This window comes from Zeus faber, assembly GCF_960531495.2.
Source record: "Zeus faber genome assembly, chromosome: 18".
NCBI lineage: Eukaryota > Metazoa > Chordata > Actinopteri > Zeiformes > Zeidae > Zeus > Zeus faber.
Window position 1 is genome coordinate 5,771,552 of NC_137210.1, and position 13,423 is coordinate 5,784,974.

Here is a 13,423-nt window from a genome sequence, read left to right on the forward strand (position 1 = left end):
AAGCATGTGAGCGGCCAGAGCTCTCGCTTGATATATGTGCTGCACTCCCTGCCCCCAGAAGGCGACGGTGTGCCGTATTGCATAGTTAATCTTTCCGAAGAGCTTCCCAACTTCTCCACCAAAGTGCGTCACTTTGTGCTAACCCTCAACTCGATGGGGGAGCGCACCTTGGCCAGGGAGAAGACGCGGGTGCTGGAGGGCACCACCAGCTCCTGCTGCAGGTCCTGGCTGTCGGCCCACGCCCTGTTCAGAGGCAGCCGGGGCACAAAGCCGTCCACTGAGGGGTGGCACATCCTCAGGGCCTTCTGCATGCTCTCCTCGAAGGTGCGGCCCACGGCCATCACCTGCACAACGAAACCGTGTTAGATCCAGGTTGGAAAGAACTAAACCTCCTTTTATTAAAAAAAAAAAAAGAAAAAAAAAGAAATGTAAAGTGTGATAAAGTAAGGAATATTGTGCAGTGAGACAGTCCTAATCACCCTGTCGGGGGTTATTTCGTGATAATCACCGTCTGGCTGCACATTATCCCCGCTTATTACACAGCTACTTAGTGAATGAAAGAATACATTGGGACAGAATATTGATTTTAAAGTATTTTATAACAAGTTTGCCTAGTTTTATAACTAGGATGCTTAACGGAGCAATGCGCTCAGCGACTGCAATGCTTATCCTTAACCGTTTTCTCAATTTACATTTGCAGTGAGCTATTCACCCTCCAAAAAAATATATATATACTTTGGCCTACATAACTAAATTACTATTTTTATGTCAAAATGAACATATCTGCATTCCTCTATTTAAGTCTTCAATTGTAGTTTCTCTGTAGCGTCACAAGGTGTCACCACAAGCTAGTGTTGCATGATGTGAAGCCTGTGGCAAAGCCGCTGATAACAGCTTTTGGCAAATCAGTGTATTCAACAGAGCAGATGGTTTTAGGTGTCTATCTGCCCTAATCTTTCATCAAACACCTATTTCTGTAATTAAACCTTTTATTTACCTTTATGTAATAAATAAGCTATTTTACTCAATATATTCTGTATTTTTCCATTGTTTTGTGAATGTATTTAGTCATTTCACTCTGTCCTTCTGACAGAGAGTCGAATAGTTTTTATGATAGCAATAATAATAATAAAAAATAATCTACTGAGTAATTAATTTACAAATTAATTTACTATTTACAAATTCATAACTATATTGATATTACAAAATTAGATAGACCAGAATGACCAGAATCTGTGACCAAGTTTTAAAAGGAGAAGCACGGTCTGAGTCTGAGCAGCAGCTGCGTCACGACACGTCAATATCAGGTGTCGTAAAACATTTTTTTGGACGAGTGCGAGTACTTCAGCACAGTGTCAGACCCCGATACCCAATACGGGTATCGGCATCCGTGAGTCCTTAGAATGAACGACTGAGTAAGCGAATGAGTGCGTGGGCTGGTGGGTGAGGAGTGGGGTGGAGTGGGCGGGGCGTCACCTCTCCGACGCTCTTCATGGCGCTGCCGATCTCGCTGGACATGCCCTGGAAGCGATCCAGGTCCCAGCGGGGGATCTTGGTGACGATGTAGTCCAGGCTGGGCTCAAAGCAGGCCGTGGTCTTTTCCGACACAGCATTCTTAATTTCCGGCAGCGGGATTCCCAGGGCCAGCTTGGCCGCCACAAACGCCAGCGGGTAGCTATAAGACCAAGGGACCATGAAGATCAGCGGATCCCCGTGTTTGAGGTGTACTGAAATATTATTTGAGAGCATACCTGGGATGAGTTTGGGTTTCATAACTTTTCTGGGAAAGCTGTGATGTTCACTGACTATATTCTCACAATTAGTCTATAAAGGTGCAATTTCGAAAAAAAAGTCCTATTATAAATTCTGTACACATTTGACTCGTGTATTTTCTGCCATCGCTTACAACTTTGCACATCACGCTTTTTGTTCTGTCTCTTCCCTTTGAAAAATATTTATGCATAAAAGGCTAGAAATTAGTAAGTTTGCTTGGTTCATTCATCTCAGTCGATCTTTTTTTTCTGATTCTCATAACGCTCATTACATCCAGCCAATCAGATGGAAGCATGACATTCGGAAGCCCCACCCACTCACTCACTAAGCTGAGCCCGCTTTAGATTTACCTTTTAAATTCGCACCTGTAGCAGGCGTTAGTGAGCAAGTTTTTTTATGGGTTTTTTGGGGCTTTTTTTTTTTGTTTTATTGTAGAGAACAGTGGAAAGAAACAGGAAATGGGCGGCAGGGAGAGGGAGAGACAAATGACCGCAGGCTGGCTTCAAACCCAGGGTTCTGCAGGCGTTTCGCGCTTATTCGGTTGAGCCTCTAGGACACCTCGTGAGCGGGTTTTTACCGGCAACTCCAAGGTCAAAGGTCATCTTATGCATAATAATTTGGGAAAGAAGTGGGGTGACTGAGAGTCTTTATGGATAAAGCTATAGAAAACACAATATTATAATATAAAGATAAAAAAATGGCGGTGAAAGATTTCTAATGCGGTGTTCAAGGTTTATAAAAAGTTTCATAATCTATATATACAAATATAATAACATTATAAAATATATATGAATATATGATATCACATAATATGAATGAATAGTGAATTATTTTATAATAATATAATTATATAATAATTTTGAAAATGATATTACGAATATTACGAATCATTCAATATCACATTCAAATCATGACAAAATCTCTAGCAAACCTAGATTCACTTAGTTAAGTGAATACATAGCCCCTTTTCACACTCCAATGATCAGTCTCAAAAAAAAAATGTAATATCATGAAAAGCCTCTTACCCAGTGGCCTTGGAGGCCAGGGCGGAGCTCCGGGAGAGGCGGGCGTTGACCTCGATGATGCAGTACTCCAGCGAGAAGGGATGCAACGCGTACTGGATGTTGCACTCGCCCACGATGCCCAGGTGCCGCACCACCTTGATGGCCGTCTCGCGCAGCATGTGGTACTCCTCGTTGGACAGCGTCTGGCTGGGAGCCACCACGATGGAGTCGCCTGGAGGAGAGACAGAGAGGGAGAAAGAGAGAGAGAGAGAGAAAGAGAGCGATAAGGGAGGGGGATGAGGGGGGTTCAGTTTGACAGTTTGATGTTTCTGTTCTTTTTGGCTATTTATATACTATATATATATATATATATATATATAGTCAACAATCTTTTATATTATTATTATTATTATTATTATTATTATTATTATTATTATTATTATTATTATTATGGCAGAAGCTACCAACATGGTTGATGCCTTGGATGGATGACAAATTAATGTTAAAGTTCCATAAATGTTGTCTGCATTACAAGATAGACGAGTCATCTATTCAACTGAATTTTCCAATTGGACATTATTAACAGACAAAATACAATAAAGTAGGGGATGGTAGCTCAGGCGGTAGAGCTGGTGGTCTAGTGATCTAAAGGTTGCTGGTTTGATCCCAGGCTCCTCCTGCTAGCATGCTGTAGTGTCCTTGAGCAAGACACTTAACCCCTAATTGCTCCTGATGGCTGCGTCCGTCGGTGATTGAACAATTGTAAGTCGCTTTGGATAAAAGCGTCTGCTAAATGTAATGTAACGTAATTAAAACGAACATTTATTTATTATATTTATAAAATAAAAATGTATTCATTATTATTGTTATGAAATGTAATTACAAAATTTGTTTTTGCTATTGTTCCAGATGTCGAAAAATAGTCGAAAGTCTAAGAAAATAAAGAAGCCATTGTCCAAAAATGCAGTCCTCAAGGTCAGTCAAAAGGTACCTTGGACATAACTTCACGACATAACTCCACAATGTTTGTCCGTTTAGTGAATTTTGATGCATTTCACAGAAACCAAAAAGCTGTCACACGTACCTAAAATGAATAAACTGGACCCAGTGTATTGCTGCCTGCAGTTATATTTATTATTATTCGTTTTTCCCTTTCACTCTTCTGCTAGGCACGACAACGCAAGTGCGGTTGAATGATAACTGATAAAACAAAAACATAATTCAAATGAATAAATATAAATTGATTTCAATTAAAAGTTGTTTACACAGCGTTAACAGCTGGAGAGAATCCCACACAGCGGTCTGTTTGACTTATTTCACAAACTAATAGTGATTTGTGAGATAAGTAACGTTCTAAACAGAGCAGCCCATTTACACGCTCCTCCAGATAAAAAGAAGATATTTCAGGACATTGACCCTTATTTGAGGAACACAGTCGGTGCGGTTGTAGTACCGGTGTGGATGCCCAGGGGATCGAAGTTCTCCATGTTGCAGACGGTGACGCAGTTGTCGGCCACATCTCGCACCACTTCGTACTCCACCTCCTTCCAGCCCAGGAGCGACTTCTCCACCAGGATCTGGCTGCTCATGGCCAAGGCCTGCGGGACAGAGACAGATGAAAAGAACACACACACACACACACACGTTTGTCGATTTTAAGTGGCCTTATTCTGTCTATGGATTAAAAAGCCTAAAAGCTTAAAATGAAAATATGTGGACGGACGGACAGACAGACAGACAATAAACCTTGAAAAAAAAAAATGAACAACAAACCTCTGTATCCACAATCCAGATTTGGATAAAATTTAAATTGTGCAAGTTTGCATACATACAGTGTGGCAAAAAAGTATTTAGTCAGCCACCAATTGTGCAAGTTATCCCACTTAAAAAGATGAGAGAGGCCTGTTATTTTCATAGGTATACCTCAACTATGAGAGACAAAATGAGAAAAAAAAATCCAGAAAATCACATTGTCTGATTTTTAAAGAATTTATTTGCAAATTATGGTGGAAAATAAGGTTTTGGTCAATAACAAAAGTTCATCTCAATACTTTGTTATATACCCTTTGTTTGCAATGACAGAGGTGAAACGTTTTCTGTAACTCTTCACAAGGTTTTCACACACTGTTGCTGGTATTTTGGCCCATTCCTCCATGCAGATCTCCTCTAGAGCAGTGATGTTTTGGGGCTGTCGCTGGGCAACACGGACTTTCAACTCCCTCCAAAGATTTTCTATGGGGTTGAGATCTGGAGACTGGCTAGGCCACTCCAGGACCTTGAAATGCTTCTTACGAAGCCACTCCTTCGTTGCCCGGGCGGTGTGTTTGGGATCATTGTCATGCTGAAAGACCCAGCCACGTTTCATCTTCAATGCCCTTGCTGATGGAAGGAGGTTTTCACTCAAAATCTCACGATACATGGCCCCATTCATTCTTTCCTTTACACGGATCAGTCGTCCTGGTCCCTTTGCAGCCCAAAGCATGATGTTTCCACCCCCATGCTTCACAGTAGGTATGGTGTTCTTTGGATGCAACTCAGCTTTCTTTCTCCTCCAAACACGACAAGTTGAGTTTTTACCAAAAAGTTATATTTTGGTTTCATCTGACCACATGACATTCTCCAAATCCTCTTCTGGTTCATTCAAATGCTCTCTAGCAAACATCAGACGGGCCTGGACATGTACTGGCTTAAGCAGGGGGACACGTCTGGCACTGCAGGATTTGAGTCCCTGGCGGCGTAGTGTGTTACTGATGGTAGCCTTTGTTACTTTGGTCCCAGCTCTCTGCAGGTCATTCACTAGGTCCCCCCGTGTGGTTCTGGGATGTTTGCTCACCGTTCTTGTGATCATTTTGACCGCACGGGGTGAGATCTTGCGTGGAGCCCCAGATCGAGGGAGATTATCAGTGGTCTTGTATGTCTTCCATTTTCTAATAATTGCTCCCACAGTTGATTTCTTCACAACAAGCTGCTTACCTATTGCAGATTCAGTCTTCCCAGCCTGGTGCAGGTCTACAATGTTGTTTCTGGTGTCCTTTGAAAGCTCTTTGGTCTTGGCCATAGTGGAGTTTGGAGTGTGACTGTTTGAGGTTGTGGACAGGTGTCTTTTATACTGATAACGAGTTCAAACAGGTGCATTAATACAGGTAACGAGTGGAGGACAGAGGAGCCTCTTAAAGAAAAACTTACAGGTCTGTGAAAGCCAGAAATCTTGCTTGTTTGTAGGTGACCAAATACTTATTTTACCGAGGAATTTACCAATTAATTCATTAAAAATCCTACAATGTGATTTCCTGGATTCTTTCCCCCCATTCTGTCTCTCATAGTCGAAGTGACCTATGATGAAAATTACAGGCCTCTCTCATCTTTTTAAGTGGGAGAACTTGCACAATTGGTGGCTAAATACTTTTTTGCCCCACTGTATGTGGAATAAAATATAGTGATATAGTGATATAATATATACACTATAGAATAAGAATACTCTTTATATTGGTTTTATTTATCTGATTTAAAAGTGGATATCTTTGTCTTCTTGACACGCTCACTTTTTTTGGACAGAACGTGGAATCTGTGTAACCTATTACAGTTTGCAGGTGGTCAGTTCCATCACGGAAACCATGTTCTTTAAAACGGCAGGCAGCACTTAACAAGTGAAAATACAAGCCACTTCATCCGCAGTAACACGTCACTGCATTAGGAGCTGCCCGAGAAATGACAGCGGTCCCATTATCGTGTCGCATTCTGTTGCTCAACAGCGCTACAGCGTCCCGTTAACAAACATCCCCGGAAGCTCCGGTTTGTGATGAGGTGATGAAATTTGGTAAAAATAAATTCCTTTTCAGGTTCCTCCGCTGGCGGATACATAGAAGTCGACTCCCACCTTGCGGGCGGTTTCCTCCAGCTTGTCCTTATCGGCGCACAGGCCCGAGCCCAGGCCTCCAAGGGCGTAAGCCGAGCGTAGCATCACGGGGTAGCCGATCTGCAATGCCGCCTTCAGCGCGTCTGATACCTAAGCAAGGAAGGAAGAAAGAAAGAAAGAAAGAAAGAAAGAAAGAAGGCTAGACGGTTATAATGTAGAAACCAGAAATCAAGTATAACTGTTGATATCAAAAAATCTTCTTCCATCAAAGCTCATAACCTCAGAATAGTCGTTGGTATCAGTGGGCTTACAGGGCTATACCCCCGTCATATTTTGGAAAAAAAGATGAGAAGAAGTTTAAAATGAAATACCCTTGTAGCGCACATATGTCATGTCATCATGTTCCATGGCAATAATTACCTTGAAGCAGATTATTTTGGTGAAAAAGCAGAAAAACACAAAAAAGCTGGGTCGAAGTAATGACAGGTTGGAGGACTAACTCCAAGCTCTGCACATCATTCTGTATATCATCACAGCCCAACAGCGCTGCATGTTGCATAAATTACATAAATTGCAGAGTGACACGGCCCCGCCCCGATCTCCATGGAACTGTGGCTAAGGCATTTTTGGCAATTAATTCGAAATAATCATTGGTTGAATAGACGGTGCGGCGCATCTTGCTGAGAAGTTGGGCTCTAAATCAGTGAGCCGAGCATTGGCTCAGTCCGTCCCGTGTGTCAGTCTGTAGTTTGCAGTTTGACGACTCATGAGTCATTCGTTTTGATTAATTCACAACATACTAATCGCTCGCGAGTGGCTCACAAACGTTGAGAGCAGGAATGTCGAAGTGTGGATGTGGCTAGCATTAGCATTAGCTAGCATAAGCATTTGCATCAATTTGAATGAGGCTGATTATTTAAAAGTGCCGATGGCAAAGATTTTAATTTAAATCAATGCCTGTTAAGTCACTATCTATCGCCCAATGAGGTAACACAGGTGATTGAGCCTATGGCTCACTGATGAAAGCCCTTGCATTTGCAGTATTCTGAGTATTAGGAACCGGGTGTCTGTGGCGACTTTCCGCCAAGCATTCAAATCACAAGCAGAACAGTTAGCGACGCGTTTCCCATCACCCAGCAGTGGTTGGTCCACCAGAGAGGGAGAGCGACAGACTCGCTCTTCAACTCATTTGTGTGTGAAGCACCGTTGTGAGTAAGCGTTTACTATGGCTGAATAAAGTCATGTTAGGTACACATTACATTTTGCAGACTTTCCGTAATCCGGCATCAAACTACACCAATTCAGCCCGATTCTCACCCAAATTTGTCATGTAGGACAATATTTAAATTTACTTTAGTGGTCATGCCTTTTTGTGGATTAAATTTTCCGATGGGTTATGGTTCCATGAAAACCGAAAAGCGTTGACCTCTTCCTTTGAGTAATTACAATTGTGACCCACCGCAGCGAAACCCACTACGTCGCGCATTTCGAAAAATTGCCACGAGCTGCCAAATAAGTTGAAAAAAACCTTTCTAGAAGGAAAATTGTTCCAGATTCATGTTCCTTTGCATTTTTTTTTTTCATCTTTGAATCTATTTTCAAAACCGAGTTTGATTTGTTAATAGTAAATAAATGTTAAATGTTATGAGTTAAATATTCCCATTAGATTACATGGGGAAACACAGTTCAGTTACCAAGACGCTGAACAACGCCGATCGATCATCTCCTTTAAAGCGAGAGTCCAGGTGAAGATCATTCCTCCATATTCCATGTGATGCATAAAGTCACAATGTGAAACTGTTTTGATAGAGTTTAACCTTTTTAATTTTACGTGTTTTATACACGCACCTGGATTCATTGTTGTGTAGGTGGCGTAAGCCGCGAAGAAAAGTTGACGTCACTTCCGTAAACAAGACAAGGAGCCTTCAGTGGGGATGGTGGCTCAGGCGGTAGAGCTGGTGGTCTAGAAATCCAAAGCTCCTCCTGCTAGCATGCTGTAGTGTCCTTGAGCAAGACACTTAACCCCTAATTGCTCCTGATGGCTGCGTCCGTCAGTGTTTGAACAATTGTAAGTCGCTTTGGATAAAAGCTTAATGACTAAATGTAATGTAATGTTCTGTTTCACTTGTCTATGAAAACTTTAATCTCCGTGTTGTTATGGATTACAAGAAGCGGGTGGCGGAAGATCTAAATCATATCGCGGACTTTAATCTGACCAGTGACCATTTGCATTCTTGGAGCTTGCTGAATGGGTCCAAGTTTCGGGGAAACTTTGAAGGTGATTATCTCAGAAACACAGTTTGCCGCACCCTCGTCATGAACAAGTCATAGCTTTAAAAACATTTACTTGATTTGCACAAGTGACACCTTGTTTTGAAGCTCTGATTCTTCCCTTTCAAATGATGCAAAAAAATAAATAAATAAAAAAAGTCAAAAGGTACCAAATGTACTTGTAATCTGCGCAGGGTCACAATTTCACAGGTACCAGTTTTCCAACGCGTTCCAAGTACATAAAACGTATCATTAATTCCAATAGTTGGGGTGGACCCGACTCGACGTGGTGACAACTTTCTTTGGATTAATCTTTTTCGTGCCGATCGGTTACGATGCCATGAAACCGGAAAACAGTAGACGTTTTTAGGTGATTATTTACCACGAAATGTGGCATCCCGGTTCTAAACAACACCTCAACCATGTCCGTAGCTGCAGTGGTTGTTCTGTTGCAGACTGTTTTATCCCAAAAAGTGCCAAGGAGAATAAAAATAATAAAAAAAATTGGGGACCATCGCTACGGGATGGACCCCCTTGTAAACAAATTTGACAGTCAGAAATACCAACTGAATTACGTCACACAAACAGATCCACTGTTTGGATCTCTGGAAAGTGAAGTCCAAAAACAGACCTGCAATTACTGCTTTTCACCATAGGTGCCGCCAAAAACAACATAATCCACTTTAATCAAAAATCCAATTTGTTTACAAATACATATAAAATGTTTTATCAGAAAAAAGCATGAATGCAGTCTAAGTCACATTGGGAAGTGTCAGCTATACAGAGACACAACAAACTTTTAGGAAATGCAGGTGGACAGGATGTGGATTGTATTAAATGGTGTGGAGGACATATGACTATCAAGGTAAATTTCTCAACTTGAGCAATTCTCTTTTTCAGAACAGTTAGCTGGTCACCTGTCAGACACACAGGTAGCTCATTACACCAACTATTTTGTACCAAAACCAAAGTGCATTGCGGGATGTACTGTGTGCACCTGAAGACGGAATCTTTGAATCCTGCGCGTGATCTATGGAAATTTTAAGGTGTTCATCTCAACTGCTGTCTTTTACCAAATTGTGGTTGTTGTTGTGACAGTGAAATCCAAGACTCCAAGACGCTGAAATAAGAAAACAATTAGCTGAGGTACGACCGCCATCCTTCGCAAAAATGCATTTTGCTTGTTCTATTTTTTTCTTTGAATGCAATTTCATATATCTGCTTTCATTTGCATATTCTTACCTTGTTTTAATTAATTTCTGTCTGTTAATTATTTTATTATTATTTTCTGTAAATGCCTTTTGCTTGTTTTCTTTGCTTTTGTAGTTACTATCTGATGGCCTGATGTTCAACACTTGAAACACGTGGAATTCTTAATGTGGATCTGGTGGGATTACCCTGGCTCCGCTACCAAGAGCGAACACAGGGTCCTATTAATGGATTTATTCTATAGAATAAAACGAGAAACTTAGACCCCCTTCCAACAGTGCTTTATCACAAGTTCTGACATAATATTTCATGGGGAATGACTTTTGTACTATGACTCAGTGGCAACATAGCAGAGGGGGTCATTCCTCTAAGGGAATTTAAATAATTAGTCTGCGATTGTGAAATCCTCCCCTTCCCCTAGGAGATGATCAATGCATGTCTGGGGTCACACTGAAATTAGTTTACAGAAGGGGCATCCTGTTTTGTTTAGGGTTTAAGAAAGATATTAAGAGGTAATTAATATTTTTCTATTACAGGTACAAGGTTATTATTATTATTATTATTATTTGTATTATGGTTAATATTGAAAACATTTGAGATTTCACTTATTAATTAATTGCAACTGCAAAAGTCCCAACTGAATGTCCGACATCAAGAATATAATTTTTAATATCAAGGATTGAAAATGTAATTGGTAAAACTCAAATTTTTCATATTAAAACTCAACAGGCAGCGACTGGGAAACACAACAGTATGACATCCTCAAGCGACTTTTTAAACGTCAAGAAGCCGAGGTTAATGAAATCGGTCGCCATCACTGCGTCCTTACCGACTCCACGGCGACACTGGGGGCGATCTTCTCGTTGATCTCCATCAGTTTGTCGGCGAACAGCTGCCTGTCCTCCGTGGCCATGATGGAATCCACCGGCGTGCCAAGAACCTTGACCCCGTACTGCTGCAGAACGCCGCTCCTGAACAGCTCCACCCCTGGACATGCGGGGCACAACGACACCAGATTTCGCGGGGGCTTGGGTGATTGTATGTAATACCGTGATATGGTTAAATGTTCTGAAACACACATTTCTGAACTTCATGGAAGAGTTTAAATCCATGCCTCTCCCTGCTCGCTCATAATTTCACATCCATATCGACACTGTACCGCCATCTATATGTTTGCTTGTACGTGTTTGAAACACCGTATTGCTGCTTTCATGGCCAGGGCTCCCTCAAAAAAGAGACTTGTAATCTCAATAGGACGTACCTGGCTAAATAAAGGTTAAATAATAATAATAATAATAATAATAATAATACTGATGATTGGTTCTGGAATATTTCTTGTGTGCACCAACAGCCATCCCCAAAACATCATAAAATTAGCAATATAGAGGTATTACCATGTCAAGATACAACAAGTGATTGTTGTATCTTGTATCTAGTGTCCCCCCCGCCCACTGTTAACGTGGAAAATTTGACTTTGAGTGGCCAGAGGGGGCCTTAATACACACCATTACTTGATGGCAAAAAGGAATCCAAATAAATAAACACATAAATTATATATATACGTATATAGAGGTGTCACGATTCTCTTTTTTTTCAGCACTGATGGCTATGCGCTCATTAGACTATCTAGTCTTGATATGTAAATAAAAAGACTTGTTCCTCAATAAGTAACTTTTATTCGAACATTAAAAATTATTAATAACATAAAATATGAGAATATTTAAACAACCCACCTAAACAGTTAAGAGCTTTAGCAAAACTAGAATTTAGAATAATAAACAGTAAGCTACTTATTACACTACTTTTAATTTACTCACCAAAATAATGGCAGAAATATAGATGCCGCTAGTAAAGGGCAAATTTCTACCTGCAGCTCCGATCAGAGCGATCTTTTCTCCAAACAAAGAAAATATATTGTATTTAATTGACTTTGTTTCCTGCTGCTGTTAGGCTCTGAGGAAGATCGCAGAGCGCTCCTGAATAAATCGGGGCAAATGCCCCGTGGCCCAGCACAGTCTGCGACCCGGTGGTTGGGAACATCTGTTCTAGAGGACATTACATCAGTGATGGTCATGTTTATTTCCCACTTTTAAAGCCACATACCTGGAATTACTGGATAAAGGCGCACTCTCCCTTGTACACACAGTTAAACCGTGGAGGAGAGGTGCGCTCCTGAATCTCTTTCCGATGCAGACTTCGCACACTGTTACTGGAAATATTTCTCTCTTATGTGCAACAAACTGGATGAACATATAATGAACATTATTGTTATTAGTTTTGTAATATTCAAACTCTAAAAATTTCGCACACTGCACACGCCTGGTGGGCGTGTGCAGTGTGCGCTAAGCTCTCCCAACTCTGAACAAAACTTCATGAAGTTGGTTCGAAGCCGGGCAAGCTGCAGTGGACAACCCCCATCGCACACTGCATTTGATTCGCTGCAGATTTTGACCACCCCAATACGGCAACCATGTCGCACAATATTACCCACTATAATAAGGGGAGAATCGCGACCCTGCCTGTGATTTCGGACTTCACAAAATCACAATCGATTTTCACGAATCAATTTTCGATTTCGAATGGATATCGTGACACCCCTAATGGAAATATATTGAAAAACATATACCGTATTTTCGCGACTATAAGGCGCATATAAACGTCTTTTTTTTTCCTCAAAATGTGCGGCGCGCCCTATAGTGCGGTGCGCCCTATGTGTGTTGTTACTGCGGACGTTGTTGAGACCACCATGAGAACGTTAAAGGGGGAAGTGTGGGCGTGGATTGTGTATAAAAGAACAGGTATGTGCTTTATGCAGAACATTGTTGTCTTAACAACCCTTAAAATGGCAAAGAGACACGCCTATGAAGCACAGTTTAAACTGAAGGCTATCAGCTACGCAGAGGAACATGGAAATCGAGCAGCCGCGAGAGAATTCAAGATTAATGAATCGATGGTTCGCAAGTGGAGGAAGATGGAAAACGAACTCCGACAGGTGAAGAAGACGCAGCTGAATTTCCGCGGACATAAGACTCGAGCGGTGGATCATCGAGCAAAGAACGAGTGGGGCGAGCGTTTCGACGGTCACTGTTCGACTAAAAGCAGTAACGCTAGCGTAAGAAATGAAAATTGAACATTTTCAAGGAGGTCCGTCGTGGTGCTTTCGTTTTATGAAACGGTGCCATTTTTCATTCCGGACCAGGACTACAGTAGCGCAGCAACGTCCGGCGGATTATAATGAAAAGCTGGCGAGCTTCCACTCCTACTGCAGCAAACACATCGCCGACAAACGCATCCAGCCAAGCCACATCAC

At 41.5% G+C, this 13,423-nt stretch overlaps 1 protein-coding gene across 1 annotated transcript in view; it reads right to left on the bottom strand.

Moving 5' to 3' along the window:
* cps1 (carbamoyl-phosphate synthase 1, mitochondrial) overlaps positions 1 to 13,423 on the bottom strand; it is a gene marked incomplete at its 5' end in the record, with an annotated part of 83,514 nt that overhangs the window by 50,830 nt on the left and 19,261 nt on the right. Inside the window, 6 exons of the mRNA XM_080018592.1 lie at positions 168 to 344; positions 1,477 to 1,675; positions 2,799 to 3,009; positions 4,231 to 4,375; positions 6,655 to 6,783; positions 10,943 to 11,100. Coding sequence (XP_079874718.1) covers positions 168 to 344; positions 1,477 to 1,675; positions 2,799 to 3,009; positions 4,231 to 4,375; positions 6,655 to 6,783; positions 10,943 to 11,100 — 1,019 coding nt within the window. The remainder of the gene's footprint in view (positions 1 to 167; positions 345 to 1,476; positions 1,676 to 2,798; positions 3,010 to 4,230; positions 4,376 to 6,654; positions 6,784 to 10,942; positions 11,101 to 13,423) is intronic.